General features: G+C 45.7%; 1 protein-coding gene and 1 long non-coding RNA gene across 3 annotated transcripts in view; one reads left to right on the plus strand and one right to left on the minus strand.

Annotated features, from left to right (window-relative positions):
- Nucleotides 1–417: 417 nt before the first annotated feature.
- LOC118079935 (uncharacterized) lies at nt 418–7,169 on the plus strand. The gene is made up of 2 exons (XR_009557110.2): nt 418–773; nt 4,908–7,169. It is a non-coding gene; the product is annotated as an uncharacterized LOC118079935 (long non-coding RNA).
- NUDT14 (nudix hydrolase 14) overlaps nt 6,095–16,048 on the minus strand; it is a 52,470-nt gene continuing 42,516 nt past the window's right edge. For both annotated transcript variants that reach the window (XM_035104706.3, XM_035104697.3), the window contains exon 5: nt 6,095–9,098. In XM_035104706.3, coding sequence (XP_034960597.1) covers nt 8,855–9,098 — 244 coding nt within the window. In that variant the 3' untranslated portion in view covers nt 6,095–8,854. The remainder of the gene's footprint in view (nt 9,099–16,048) is intronic.

The raw sequence follows: 16,048 nt of genomic DNA on the forward strand, positions 1-16,048 counted from the left end.
GGGAGGGGGTTGGTTTTAATCAGGATAAATGGGGAATCCTGAAGAATTTCGTTCCTGATCTCCCTTCTAGATGCTACAGATTATTATTTTTAAGAAACCAGACAGAAAATCTCCCTATCACGTTCTCCCCGCTACAAGCCTCTTCTGTTGCGCAACTGATCCTCTGATTCTGTTTGCTTTACTTGGATTTATTATTATTGTCGATTGATTTTTGCCCTTTTAAAACCTGGATGACATTTGGCACGGAAAGGCAGGGCATAAATATTTTTTTTAAACAACCAATGGAGAGGCGAGTAGTTCTATCCTTCTCCTGCAATTTAGAAAACGAAAGGGGGAAAGTACAGTAAAGAAGAAAAGCCGTGGTCTGTGTATCTTAGCAAGGCTGGTTTATTCTTCATTGTAAGTAAGGGAACCGGCTTGCAGGACGTGACCTTGCAGCGGCCAATTCACACCTGCCAACTGTTTGGAAGAAGATTGCAGACAGCACCAGGTGTGCTGTTTTCGACAGATTTTATTGCTGGGTGTGTCGCGGGTGTATTTTTGGAGGCATGATAGCCCACAGTGGCGATTCTGTATCAGAGTGGCCTGGGGCTTCCTTAACAGAAGGCGTTTTCCTCCTTTAAGGGTTATCAGAAGACAGCCCCACTCTATGTGAAGGTTTCCCCTATTTGAAAGCCTCTCCGTTCCAAGCCATAAGGAAGGAGAGCAGGAAGAACTATTAACCGTCACCACCTAGGCTGCAGACTGAGCGAGCAGGCAAGTTTGCTGCTATGGTGAGTTATGTTATCTCTCTATTTAAATTCTAGTAATAGCGCCTAGATTTTCAAGGCTACATACAAGTCAGTGCATGAAAATCTGCATCATCTTCTTTTTGGAGAGGGGTGCACCCCCCCTTTGGCAATCTATAAGTCGCCATCCGACTCCATATCACTGAGCCTGCCCCAGTGGTGATCTTGAGATGCCCTGAATCTACAGATGGGAGAACTTTGTTTGGTCTGCATTTCAGTGTGGAATTACAAAATCCGCGTTTCTCAGACCGATATGCAAACCTAAACACAGCTCACCTCTGATACTCGCACTACTCTGAATTCAGTATAATCAGTGCTTTTTTTCTTAAAAAAATGTTTAGGGGTACTCTAATTTTGACTCAAGAAAATCACCATTTTATAGTTCAAATCGGGAACATTAAATACAGTACAGTGATGCCTCGCTTAACGAATGCCCTGCTTAACAAAATGTCCGCTTAACGAAAGGTTTTTTTCTAGCGGAGGTTGCCTCGCTAGACGAATTCGTTTTACAAAAAATTCGTCTAGCGAATCGCGGTTTCCCATAGGAATGCATTGAAATTCAATTAATGCGTTCCTATGGGCATTAATTGAAATTCAAAAAAATTCAATGCATTCCTATGGGATTCGCTAGACGAATTTTTCGTTATAAGGAAAGACCCGTGGAACGAATTAAATTCGTCTAGCGAGGCACCACTGTAAATGGACAAAAGTACAAAAATTCACAAAAAGTTTAGGGGTATGTGTACCCCTGCATCCCCCCAGAAAAAAAGCACTGAGAATACCTGCGGATGTCTCCAACCCCATTGTTCAGCCCAGACCTTGAGGTCCACCTCCGAGGGCCTTCTGGCGGTTCCCTCACTGCGAGAAATGAGGTTGCAGGGAACCAGGCAGAGGGCCTTCTTGGTAGTGGCACCTGCCCTGTGGAACACCCTCCCATCAGATATCAAGGAAATAAACAACTACCTGACTTTTAGAAGACACTTAAAGGCAGCCCTGTTAAGGGAAAATTCTAAGGTCTAATGCTTTACCATTTTTAAGGTGTTGTATGCCATCCAGAGCGGCTGGGGAAACCCAGCCAGATGGGCAGGGTATAAATAAGAAATTTATTATTATTATTATTATTAGCATGGCCAATAATCAGAGATGATGGAAGCCGGAGGCCAATAGCATCAGGCAGGTTCACTGGTCCGCAAGCCCTGCACTACTACAGACCTCTTCTTTTGCTTCCAAGCTCCCCACTTATGTGGGGGTTACACTCCCAGGTACTGCACATATACATGAAATTAAAAGAAGTTTAGCCTTATCACCCATGGATTTGTCTACCAGTGGCCAGTGTTAGAAACTCAGATATATAAGCCAATCGCCATAGGGTACCTTGAACCTATGTTGTGTTCGCCACAATGGAATGTCTAGGCGCCGTTTTGTTTTTACAGCGGAGTTTCGTTGTCATTGTTGTGATTCATTTCTGCACCACTTTATATTTTAAAGAACAAATCTCAAAGTGGGTTGCAACACCTTCAAACATCAGACAATCCAGGATAAAACAAATTCGAGGTTCAAGGAGAATATTTCAGATCCTTCTCCAAGTGACATTTTGCTTTCCCCAGTCACCAGCCTGGCATCCAGAGTTCTCTACACGGTGCCAGTTGCAAAATGTGCCCGGAGCCTGGCTAATTTCTAACATGGCCGGTGGGTCTTCGCCACAATAGCTGTACTGTGCCTCCACTGTTGGAGGAGGCAACCTGCTTCTGAATACATTTCTTGGAATTGCAAGCAGGGAGAGCCCTTTTATATGCAGAAGTATGTTCTGTCCCACTGAGCGACAGGCCGTTTGCCAGTCCTTCTCATTCATTCAGCTCAGCATTGTCTACACAGACTGGCAGCTATAGCTCTCCAGGGTTTCAGGCAGACTTCTCATTAGGAAGAACTTCCTGACAGTAAGAGCTGCTCAGCAGTGGAATTTGCTACCAAGGAGTGTGGTGGAGTCTCCTCCTTTGGAGGTCTTTAAGCAGAGGCTTGACAGGCATATGTCAAGAATGCTTTGATGGTGTTTCCTGCTTGGCAGGGGGTTGGACTGGATGGCCCTTGTGGTCTCTTCCAACTCTATGATTCTATGAAATCGTGTATGGTGGGGAACACCATCTGAACACCCTCTAAACCTCTGGAAACCTTTGCAAAACCCTTAAAGAAACCAGCAGCACTTACCAGACTGGCATGAATGGTGGCAAAGGTGGCTCTCAGCCTTCCTCATTGCTGGAGAACGATTTGGAAACAAGAAGAAGGGGCCGTTTTGGCCCTCTGCAGTTTAAATCGATTTATGTAATTATTTCCTGGTGCTGCGTGTATACGCGGTCGTGCGGGAGTCGACCCTTTGCATCGTGGGTTCTTGAAGCTTGACGGAGCAAAACATCTGTGCCTGACTTATATACTCAGTGAAACACATACACACGTGAATGTACACACACACATTAGTGCTTTCGATCATTTTCACGACAGCAAAAGGAGGCCCACTCTCCCCTCACCTTTCGCATTTGACCCTTGCATAAACGTCTGCAGCGCAGGCTGTGGGAATCCTGGGTGTCAGTAAAGCTGATCGGGTTTGCATGGCTGAAAGTTCTGCGTTGGGTTATGCCGGCGTTTCTCAGACTTGCGTCTCCAGCTGTTGTTGGACTACAACTCCCATCATCCCTGACCACTGGTCCTGCTAGCTAGGGCTGATGGGAGTTGTAGTATGAAGGGGGTATGCTAACCTTCACAATTTCCTGGGGGACTAGTGTGGCTTTTTCATTAAAAGAAAGAAAGAAGCCCCTACAATATCAAAAATCTCTATAGGAGGAAAATCAGAATTCCACAACTGATATGTTCAAGTTGCAATATTGTGTTCTGATTCTGATTTGTCCTAAGGCGGGAAAAGGAATTATGGATAAATTTGTATAGTCAACCTGGAAGCAACATCCATGAACTATGTATAAAACCTATGCATATTTTCAAGGGCAAGGCCATAAATATTAAACATAGTTCAAGATGAGCCCAATTAGGATGCTAATTAGAATGGGAAAAACATTTGCCCTTATTAAAGAATGACGGCTGGCAGGCGTGTGATCAGCAGATTAGATTAGATATGCAAAATAAAGTGCAATGTGGAGATTTTGAATAACTAATTAAAAAAAGTAATGAATATAGCTAATGGGCACAACCCACTCATTTATATCCCCATTGGTGTAGCTCCCATTCATTTCAATGGTGCCCCAGCTCCCCAAAGGATTTTGCCCAACAGGTTTACTGCATTAAAAGAACCTTCAGAGCTTGAAGCTGTATGTGTGGCAGGTGGAAGAATAGGCAAGGTGGAAAATTATTTACAGATGTGACTTGGAGATCCTTGATCATCATGGTCTGCTGCCCAAACCCAGCAGATGCAAATCTAATTAGATCTAATTACACTTTCCAAAAAGAATGCTAATTTGAGACAACGGTGTGCAAAGGTGTCTAAGTGCCTCTTTTGCACAACGTGATTTGTCTCTGCTTTCTTAAACAATGAGCTCTTTCCAAACCACCACTTTTGGTTAATAAAACACAGGTCTCTGGAATTTAGCAATAACCAATCACACCTTCTATCTTTATTTTCTAGTCTTGATTTCTTGCTCCCTGTCCCCAACAAAATCAGCAACCCTGATTTGCTTGTTAGAAATGTTGCTGGTGTGAATTGCTTTTGCTGGTTTTAATCTTGGCCTTCTGTCCCCGGTGTCTCCTTTGGACCAGAAATAACCATCAATAAGGGTGTAAGAAGGCATCCTTTTCTGCCCCATATTTCTCGCATGCAGTATTGTTTCCGTTTTGCTGCAGTCCTTCTCCTGCCCAAAACTATGTAACTCACCTTGCTGTCTGCTGCAACAAAATTACACAATTTATGTGCGCTACGCAGTGCTACTGTTGGGGGAATTGTAGCTGGTTGACTGGTGGAACCCAAATAATGCTCACCCATGGTTCTTCACCATCCTGGGATTGACCAGAACCTGTTGTTGTTCAACATTTTTATAAAGGATGGACTGGCGGCAAAAATGACAGAGAAGAGGAAGGGGAAATAGTAATAGTTGTCTATTCTTCCCATTCACCCCTCAGGCAAAAGGAGCAAATCTATTCACTGGTCCCACTTCTTTTTGAACTGCAACCATTTAACACACAGCTGTGCTCCACATTAACTGAGCTAAATAAATTCCTGGGCAGCATTATAGCGCCTGATCTGCACACCCGGATTTATTTTTTAGAGGTAAGCTCCCCTTGATCATGAAATAACTGCCGCCCCCAAAAAAGACCGCTCACATTGAGAGCTGCATCCTCTGTCCAGGTTCCCTTTTGCTTCCTGGGCAATTCACTCCCTAAAGCAGGCATCCCCAAACTGCCCTGTTTTGGCCTACAACTCCCATGATCCCTAGCTAAGAGGACCAGTGGTCAGGGATGATGGGAATTGTAGTCCAAAACATCTGGAGGGCCGAAGTTTGGGGATGCCTGCCCTAAAGCCTTAGCTGTGTGGCGCTGCAGCGCCACCGCCACCTTAGGCCAGAGGGGGTACTGCAGCTTTCATCCCAACAGGGACCAGGTGACCTCAGGAGCAATCTGGTCTTCTGCAGCTGTCAACTCCAGCCTAACTCCTCATTCTGAGCAGCTTGTTGCTCTGTCCACTGAAGCCAGCTTGCCCGACTATATCACCCTCGGTGGCCCTGGGTTGCAAAACGCTCTTTGCGCTGCAGAAGCCTTTGCACACAAGGGTATCAGCAGCAGCGAGGGCTGTGGATAAGGATTTGTTTGCCCAGAGCTTTGCCGCCACAGAGAAAGTGCTTTCTTGGTAGGTTTGCAGGTGCAAATATGATCCGGCATGTGGTGGTGAGCTCCGATGGGAGTCTTGTGCGAAGCCGCTGCCTGCCAGCAGCGCTATCGGCCCCCAAATATGTTCACAGCCGGCTGGCTTTAAATCAGTAGCACTGCTGCAGAATGTGCGCATCTCCCGAGATTAGCTGCCTTGGAACATGCATTTTAAATCGCCCCACTGACACAGATAGCATTGCCATGGTAATTAATGCTAACACTGTGAGGAACGGCACATTTAAGGTGGCGGTGGGGAGATTTCCTATTTTAGATTCCCTGCTCTTCGGGGGGATGGCTGATTTGCTCTCCATCGACATGTCACATGTCACATTTCACAGCATCACTGAAGGCTGTATCAGCATGAGGATTCCAGCAACTTCGCTTGGAAATGAGAACAGGTAATGCAATTTAATTTGTCAGAATCATGCACCATTCCAGAACACTTTTGCTTTCATCGCTCTTTATTTTTCTTTTATTTATTAGACAGCTCTTGCCTCTGAATCAGATTATCAAAGTGGCTAACAAATTAAGATTTTTTTTTTTAAAAAAAGACATGATTTAAGACAACATCGAACCGATATACAAAACAACACGATAAATAGCCTCTTAAAGCGATCTCCAGCTTCTGCGATTGCACGAGGGCTCACAGACTTCCAAGCCTTTCTACGCAGTCTTGCTGATGAAAATAATAGCTGCAGTTACCGAGGCCATTTACAACAGAATTTAAAGCAGTAGCAGCAGCAGCAGCAGCAGCAACGTTAAAAACGCCATGACCAAATATTAAAATGATGATTAGAAGTAAATTTAGACAGTGATACGGACCAATTCTAAAAAGAGCAGCAGGATCAGAAAACTAGATCCCATGAGAACAGAGGTGGTTAATCTTTGGGCCTCCAAGCATGGCCAAAGGGCAGGGATAAATCTGGAAGCCAGAGGTTCCCACACCTGCTTTAGAAGTCCGAGGTAACAGAAATATTCAATGTGAATCAAATTCTCAAATAGGCTTACCAATTAAGGTTTTAAAAAGATACAATAAAACAACAAATCAGTACACAACAGTATCACCACAGCAGATGATAGGGAAGAAGCCCCCCCTGCCCGAGACACCGGAGGATCACTACCAATCAGAGTTTGCAGCTTTGGGTTGGATGGGCAGATCGTCGCTGATGCTGGAAGTTGCTTTGAGCCGTGTTCTGCTTTTTCACCATTTTATGCTGTGTACTGATTTGGTTTTTTTACTAATTAAGCTGGCAGAGCAGCCAGAGAGAAGCCAGTGCAACTTACAATCAAGTTTGAGGACACAATACACGTGCCAGGAGAGGCTCCTCTGTAGCAGACTTGGGGGGACCTTCTTGGTCCAAAGGCCAGATTTTATCTCTCCCATGCCTGTGGGCCAACTTTGATAGGTGGGAGGGAACACATGCCTGTCACATACCTGCCAAGTTGCTGTCAGAGAAATAAGGGACCGGGCCGAAAATAGCAGACCGGAAGTAGCGCTGTCGCCATTTTGGAACTGGGCAGAGCATGCTCAGAAGTGACTTTTGATGCTGCTTTGCCCAGTTCCAAAATGGCCGCTGCGCCAGAAGTCGCACTGCAGCCATTTTGGAACTGGGCAGAGCAGCATCAAAAGTCGCTTCTGAGCATGCTCCGCCCAATTCCAAATTGGCCGCCGTGCCAGAATAGACTGGGAATAAACAAAAAAAAATCCATTTTTTCAGCTAGGAACAGCTGGAAAAATGGGGATTTCCTGGGGAAAACGGGAGACTTGGCAGCTATGGCCTGTATATCAAATGATGTCACTGTGACTCCAGCTGACTGACATCTGTCATAGTTCAAAGGCACCCCAAAACCAGCTGATTTTGGGTGTGTGTGTGAGAAGCAACTTGCAGAGGGCTGAGCATGTCCTGCAAGTTCTGTGCTTGGCACTTGAGAAGTGTTCACCCCGGGGTTGCGGAGAGCCTTGTGCCGGGCTTCCAAAGCAACCAATGACCAGCTGGTTAGGAAGTCAAGCTCGAGGAGGTTGTGTGTGCTGCCAATCTATGGTGCTAGCAAAGCCCCGTCCTTAACTGATGTCACATATGAAGTTGGGTGTGTGGCAGGTATGTGTGGCTTGGCCGAAACAGAGACCACCAGCCATATCTGGTCCCCGGACTCGTCCCCTCCGCAGCAGCCAACTTTGACTCGGCAATTCCCAAACTGGACCAGGGCTCATCAGTGAGAAAACAAAACCCATTCAGTACCTTAAAGCAAAGCCAGGGGACCTGCCCACAGAGCATGCTCCGCCCTAGCCTCCTTCCAATGAGCTTTCCCTGGGGGTGGGTCACTTGACTGCATCTCTCCCTGGAGTGCGGCTGGCTCAGCCAATCACCTCCCTTTGCAGAGACATAGGAGAATTCCTTCTCTCTGTGGGGGCTGTTTGTTGTATCCCTGTGTGAGTCACAGCTCTGTGCCGGTCTCCTCCCAATTGGGAGGGACAGCCAGATCATTGGCTTATGCAAAAGTGTGTGCTTACACGCGTCATCTGAAAGGCTAGTAATTCTTACTCTAAAAGTCAAACTTTAGGAGTGCAAGGGGGTGCCTGTGGTGGTTATTGCTCTATCCTTTAATATGCTTTCCCCGCCAGCGGGGTTTGCATGGCGTAATTACACATTGCATGCATGTATATGTAGAGTAATCCAAAGGAGCTTTTAAAAAACGAATAAAAGACCCTCTTGCAGTGCATGAAACAGAGGCCAGGGGTCGGGTCGGGGGGGGGGAGAGGCAAGGGCTTAATCCTTCCCTTCCTCACCGTTTTGTCATTCCAAATTGCCCTCCCCAAACAGCTGCTGCTGGAAATGCACGTCCTAGCAAATTAGGATTCTGCTATCCCAGCTTTAGCAGCTTCTATGCTGTCCAGTGTTACGTTCAACCAGTCAATAATGAACTCATGGCTGTCAAGATTCACTGCCAATGGTGGGGGAGGACTTATGTCTGCAGCTGCAAATGATGTCAAATGCTTAACTCCTGCTTTGCCCGGGGTGGGGGGGAAAGAAAGCAGCAGTTTCCTAATTTCCATTCCTATTTTTGCGACTCTTTCCTGAAAAATATACATTCAGGAAGGGGAAAAAAAATCTTATAAATGGTTTGCTGTGCTGTTTCGTTTTTTTAAAATAAAATAAAATTAAAAATCCCAACCTCACCCCTCCGGTAAATCTCAGTAATGGTTATTCTTTTTCTAGCAGCTTTGGGACAATGTTGGTCTGGAACCACATGAAGCTGAAGATGAAACCCATGGTTTTAGGGAGAGCTTCGTCAAATGCAAAATTCATGCCGTCCTGCAGAGGTATTTCCACCACCTCAATCAGCTCCCCTTCTTCTGGCTGGCCTCCACCTTCACCGGCTTTCATCTCGTCTGTTACCTCTGCGTAAAACAAGGTCTGCTTTGATCCTGTCACGCCAACACCAGATCTTTAGGGGTGAGAGAGGGAGGTGTGGGGGAGAAACCAGTATATATTTAAGGAAACCTTACATGGACACCTGTCAAAATAAAGGGCACTCCGCAACTGAGAGCAGAACGACACAGCGTGAGAAACACAGGGTGTTGCTGAATGGCAGCCCTGCACTTCTGTAATCTGTAGTATATCATCATCATCATCATCATCATCATTAATTATTATTATTACCATCCAGCTTACAGCTATACTAGAACAAGCTGAAACACAGAAAAGCATGAAAATGTAATTAAACACTAAGAGAATTGAAATAGCATAAAAAGATCCATTAGAAACATGGACAACAACAATATAAACATATTGGGGGGCGGGCAGGTAAGCCCCATGCAATATAACTGATCGACTGACGTGGCGCATGCACACCATTTGAATGGCAATGCCCATCAGTTGGGGGCTCCCCTCAAATATTTCATTGGGGGGGGGGCAGAAGGGACCTCAGCCTCTAGGAATTGACTGCCATGGTTTGTTGGAATAGAAAGGTCTTCACTTGCTAGCAGAAGGACAGAAAGGAAGGAGCTCCATCTAACTTCTCTAGGGAGGGAGTTCCAAAGTCTGGGAGCAGCCAGTGGTGGAGCTTCATGCTCTGGCACCAGGGGTGGAGAGCCGCAAGGGCGCGGCACGCATCCTGGGGGGCGTGGCGCCCAGTGCGGGGGGAGAGCCACAATGGCACCCCACTGGGATCGTTGTGCCAGGGTCGGTGAGCTCCCCCTGCCCCCCTCTTTCTCCACCAGTGGGCGCAGCCACCAAGAAGGCCCTCTACCAAACGTGCCTCCGAGGGTGGTGGGACCGGGAGAAGGTTCTCTGAAGATCTCAGAACCCAGGCAGGTTCCTATGAAGGAATACGGTCTTGGAACTAAGCCAACCCTGTGCACTAATGTCATGAAGCTGAAAGTTTCCCTGCCTCTATCAACCCTGGACGTAGAGAGGTGCTGGAGGGACACACATAGTGTAACCGTTGTTGGGTCACTGTGTAAGTTGTATGAAGAAATCGGCTGGCTGGGTGAAGGCAGACGGTTGCCATTCTCAGAGCAGCCCTGCGTTTCTGGTTCAGAGAAGGGTGGTCAGAATGATCTGGTGGTTAGAGGGAATTCCCTCCGGGGAAATGCATACATTATTTTTGGGTTCTTGGTGACCCAAGAAGGAGATGATAAAAGTTTTATAAACTTATGCATGGTGTCGAAGGAAAAGGAGAAAAATCTTCTCCCTATCTCTTAATACCGGAAACTTAGGGTCCTTCAACAAAACTAGTTTGAAGAAGATTCGGGACAGACAAAAGGAATGCAGGATTTAAAGGTGTGGAATTTATTGTAACTGGATGCGGCGATGCCCACCAGCTTGGGTGGGACAAATTCATAGAGGAAATGTCTGCTAAAGATTATTAGTCATGCCAGCCAGAGGTTGAGTAACATTTGCAGAGGTGCTGCCATGGGCCTTTCCCTGAGACTGGCTACTAGATGGGCTTTTGAACTGATCTAAACTGATATAGTCATACCTCTTGTTACGTTCGCTGCGGGATACGTCTTTTCATGTTGCGAACGAGCCAAACCCGGAAGTCCCGGAACGGGTTACTTCTGGGTTCGGTGCGCGCGCATGCGCAGAAACACTAAATCGGGCTTTGCGCATGCGCAGAAGCACCGAATTATGGTCATGCGCCTGCGCAGACGCGGCGCTTCAGGATGCGGCCTTTTCAGGTTGCGAACAGGCCTCCGGAACGGATCCCGTTCGCAACCAGAGGTACCACTGTATTTATGCTCTTATAGCACGCGGTCTTGGGGCTTCCAGTTCAAAACGTTGCTGCTAATTCATCCACCACAGTTCTGCCACTCTTTCAAGTTAGATATTCTCTCTTTCTCTCTCTCTCTCCATCCATCCAGATATATGTTGCAATAGGTTTATTTGTCAACCATTATTTCATTTATTTTGAGTTCTTATTTTGCATTTTTACGTTGCAAAATGCCCTGTGATCTTCAGATGAAGGCCATTATACAGATTTAATAAATAAATAATAAATAATCATTATTCTAGTGAAATAATCTACTCTTGCGTTTCTGAATCCATGTTCAAAAATGGACACTTATTGATCACCCTGTGCTTTTAAACATACAAACCCTCCGGCCAAATTATCAAATTGATTCATCAATAAAAGGAAATTCAAGCAAATGCACTATGTGGCATTTGCGGAACGTATTATACTGCTTTTATAAGCAAATCCAAAATCACGACGCTCTTTGTACTGCATGCCAATTCCGTGCACACACACAATGGGTAAGCTGATGAGCGATTAAGGTAATTTCCCAAGGTAATTGATTTGGACCTTTACACAGTTCTGAGGTTATAAGTAGCAGGTGCAGGAAAAACACACACACAAAGAATAGAAGCAATTGACACAAAATTATATTATATTATACTATCTGCAGACAGGTGTACTGGCAGGTGATTCCCTCTAATTACAAAGCACGTCATTGTACTGTGGCCATTAACCAGAGCAGTAAGGTTAAAATTGTATTTATGTGAAGATTACCATGGAGAGTACAGCAAGAGATAATATTAACTCTCCCAGGTATGGCCAGTATACTGTATTTTTTATGGGAAAACATTAAAAGGTCCCATTGGCAAATATGTCAATAATGATGATGATGATGATGATAATAATAATAATAATAATAATAATAATAATACCACCACCCCACACATCTGGCTGGGATCCCCAGCAACTCTGGGCAGTTTGCAGCACATATAAAAACATAATAAAATGTCAAACATCGAAAACTTCCCAATACAGGGCTGCCTTCAGATGTCTTTTAAAAGCTGTGTATCCCCTTGAGGGCATTCCACAGGCCGGGTGCCACTACCGAGAAGGCCCTCTGCCTGGTTCCCTGTAACTTCGCTTCTCACAGGGAGGGAACCGCCAGGATGATGGGGGTGGAGACGCTCCTTCAGGTATACTGGACTGAGGCCGTTTAGGGCTTTAAAGGTCAGCGCCAACACTTTGAATGTACTGGGAAATGTGCTAGATAAGAAACTTCTGGATAGTAAACTGTTTTCTGCTCCCCATTCCCCATATTAGTGAAAACGGTGTACAGATATACATTATATCGGGGAAAATTGCACTAAAATGGTGATGACTTTCCATGAAAACTTTATTATTAATTATTATTATTATTATCATCAACACAAAACTGATGTGGAAATGTGGCAAAGAGAACTTTAAAGATTTAAAAAACGAGGAACTGACCCTGAGGGATAACTCGGCCATTAGAGCAGGAGACTCTTAATCTCTGGGTCATGGGTTCGAGTCCCACGTTGGGTAAAAGATTCCTGCATTGCAGGGGTGGGACTAGACGACCCCTGTGGCCTCTTCCAACTCAAAAAATCTGTTATTTTGATTCTGTGACCGGTTCAGCCATCCCTACGCAGCACATAACATAGACTCTGCCCTTTAAATGACCCTTCAAGTCCTAGCGTGTTGGCAGAGAGGGAGGCAAAACTCAAATGTCCACATAAAAGGGGAGGGGGCTGTGACTGGTGTAGTCTCAAAGGGGTTTGTTGCTTCTTCTGTCCATCCCCAATCTTTGTAGGGACCAGTGTGGTATAGTGGTTAAGACCGGTAGACTCATAATCTGGGGAAATGGGTTCGGGTCTCCACTCCTCCACATGCAGCTGCTGGGTGACCTTGGGCTAGTCACAATTCTCTGAAGTCTCTCAGCCCCACTCACCTCACAGAGTGTTTGTTTTGGGGGAGGAAGGGAAAGGAGAATGTTAGCTGCTTTGAGACTCCTTAAAGGTAAAGGGACCCCTGACCATTAGGTCCAGTCATGGATGACTCTGGGGTTGCGGCGCTCATCTCGCTTTACTGGCCGAGGGAGCTGGCGTACAGCTTCCGGGTCATGTAGCCAACCTGACTAAGCCACTTCTGGCGAACCAGGGCAGCACACGGAAACACCGTTTATCTTCCCGCCGGAGCGCTATCTATTTATCTACTTGCACTTTGTGCTTTTGAACTGCTAGGTTGGCAGGAGCTGGGACCAAGCAACGGGAGCTCACCGCGTCATGGGGATTCAAACTGCCAACTTTCCGATCGGCAAGCCCTCGGCTCTGTGGTTTAACCCACAGCACCACCCGCGTCTCCTTAGGGTAGTGATAAAGCGGGATATCAAATCTAAACTCTTCTCCTCCTCCTCCCCTCCTCCTCCTCCTTCTCTCTTTGCCTCAAAAGAGCAAGCCCCCCTCCAAATGGCATTGACGGAATGCTCATACAAATGCAGCGGGGCAATTCCCAGCCTGTTTACTCAGAAGTAAGCCCCCTTGAGTCCAGTGAGGATTATTCCTAAGTAAGCAGGCCTAGGATTGCAGGCTGTCTTTCACACCAAAGAAAGCACCTTTTCATCTGGGAAACGAATCACATAATCTGGCTCCAAGGAGTTGTAAGAGACAGCTCCTCTGTTCCTCTTCTCCTCCCCCTAGCAAAAGCTCCTTAATCCAGCAGGAAATGACATTTGCCAGGATTGACAGCTGTGGATCTGAATTTAATTCCCCGTTCCCCCGCCCCTCTTCTTCTTCTTCCTTAAAGCATGTCAGTGTCCACTTCAATAGAGTTGTCAGGAGGAAAAGCAAATAAAGTTTTCCTTTCTTTTAAAGTCCCAACTCTCCATACATTTCGACATGCATTTCCAAGTAGGAGAACAGATGCTCCCCCCCCAAAAAAAAACTGCAATCTGGGGAGGCAGAAGGCTCTGAGCACATTTTCATTTTAGATTATTTAATTCTTGACATTTCCTTAATTCCAAATACTAGACGCATTCTGCATACACACAGTTGGTTTCCCCTCTTCGTTCTGGTGGAATTTCAATGTGCTTTTTTAAAAAAAATCCTTCTAAAATAGTTGGGATTACAAAATGTATCCCAAATTGCATCTTATAATTTTGATTTAAATCAGCATGTAACACCCCAAGGGCTGGAAAATGATCCACTCTAGTAATTCCTAAATGATCTGCTGGGGCACACCAGTGGGCTGTGTGGAACAAATGAATTAAAAATGCAACTCTCCTAAGTGCTCAGTGTACTTTCTCTAAGGAGGCTGCCTAGTGTGTCTCTGCATGATTTGTTGGTACAGCACTGCATTCTTGCAATCCACTCGGACAGGAGGTAAGACTGGAGAGGTCTTGGGCTAATAATAATAATAATAATAATAATAATAATAATAATAATACTATAGAAGAAATGACCAGATGTTAAGGAGACATGAATAGTTCTTATATATCCAACAGTGTGATTGTGTCTGTGCCAAAAAAATGCCCCATATCAGGTAGTTTCCCCCACATCATTTCCCCACCTACTGAGAATCATAGAGTTGGAAGGGACCACGAGGGTCATCTGGTCCAGCCCCCTGCAATGTAGGAATATTTTGCCCAACGTGGGGTTCGAACCCATGACTCTGAGATTAAGAGTCTCGTGCTCTACCAAATGAGCTATCCTTATCATGCTGTTTATTTCTCCAAGCCCGCTCAACATCACTGGGTGCTGCTGGCAGAGATACAGTGGTGCCTCGCTTAACGAATGCCCTGCTTAACGAAATTTCTGCTTAACGAAAGGTTTTTTCCAGTGGAGGTTGCCTCGCTAGACGAATTCGTTTTACAAATAATTCGTCTAGCGAATCGCAGTTTCCCATAGGAATGCATTGAAATTCAATTAATGCGTTCCTATGGGCAAAAAAAAAAACAAAAAAAAAATCAAGGCATTCCTATGGGATTTGCTAGACGAATTTTTCGTTATAAGAAAAGACCCATGGAACGAATTAAATTTGTCTAGCAAGGCACCACTGTATGCACGATGCAACAACAGCACGACACGGTCATGTATGTTTACATCCTGTGGAGAGATCATAGCATCATAGAACTATAGAGTTGAAAGGGACCACGGGGGTCATCTAGTCCAACCCCCTGCAATGCAGGAATCTTTTTGCCCCACATGAGTGGGGCTTGAACCTGAAACCCTGAGATTAAGAGTCTCATGCTCTATGGGAGTGGGACAAGATGGAGCTATTATTTCCAGTGGTGGGCCCATGTCAAACATAACATTTAAGCCCTGAGTAACTGTGCAGAAAAAAACAAAAGGGGAAATAACTTGCCCGGAACTTAGGTGGGCATGGTTAGACTTCCCCACAAACTAATTGCAGGAAAAGATATTATCTCTCCTGTGCAATCCACCTCCTCTTCAACCCCCAAGGAAGTGAAGCAACAGGTGAAGGCAGGTAAAGGCATCCCTTGTCAGGCTACTATTGAGGAAGGGACAAAGCTTTTATTGCCTTCTCCAGCTTTCTATTTTGTTTTATGGCGGTTGTTGATGGCTGTTATCTGGCTGGAGAAGGGGCATAGCAGAGTTAGCCGGCAGGCCTTGGCTATAATCTTTCAAACCTCCAGATTAAGGCGGGGCGGGGGGGAGAAAGATCTCAGGAGTGCGGCTGGGAAAGATCTCTACCAGAGATGCTGGTAGAGAGCATTACAGAACACAAGCCCATGATCTGGCTCAAAGGGTTGTCAGAGTACCTAACTGTGGGATGTAATCCATTGGTACAGTCAAATGCTACATTCCTTATTTCCCTAGAGTAGACAAAGGCAGGGGGACATCCAGTCAGTGTAACTTCCTCTTCCACTGGTCTGGAGCATCCTCCCCCTGCATGTGACCTGGGAGATGGGCATGGCTCTGGCTGACTCCATAAAAGAGCCAAGTCACACAGCCATTTTCTCAGTCTCTGGTTCTGTATTCACTTGCTTGTTGATCTTTTGCTGCCATGCTGCTCTCCTGCAGCCATTTTGTTCTATTAATGTAATTTTGCTGTCTGCTGGCTCTCAGCCAGCAGCACATGAGTTCAGTCTCCATATGAGATGAACTCACAGTTTCTTTGTG

The sequence above is a fragment of the Zootoca vivipara genome, chromosome 1 (assembly GCF_965207765.1).
Source record: "Zootoca vivipara chromosome 1, rZooViv2.hap1.1, whole genome shotgun sequence".
NCBI classification, from domain to species: Eukaryota; Metazoa; Chordata; class Lepidosauria; order Squamata; family Lacertidae; genus Zootoca; species Zootoca vivipara.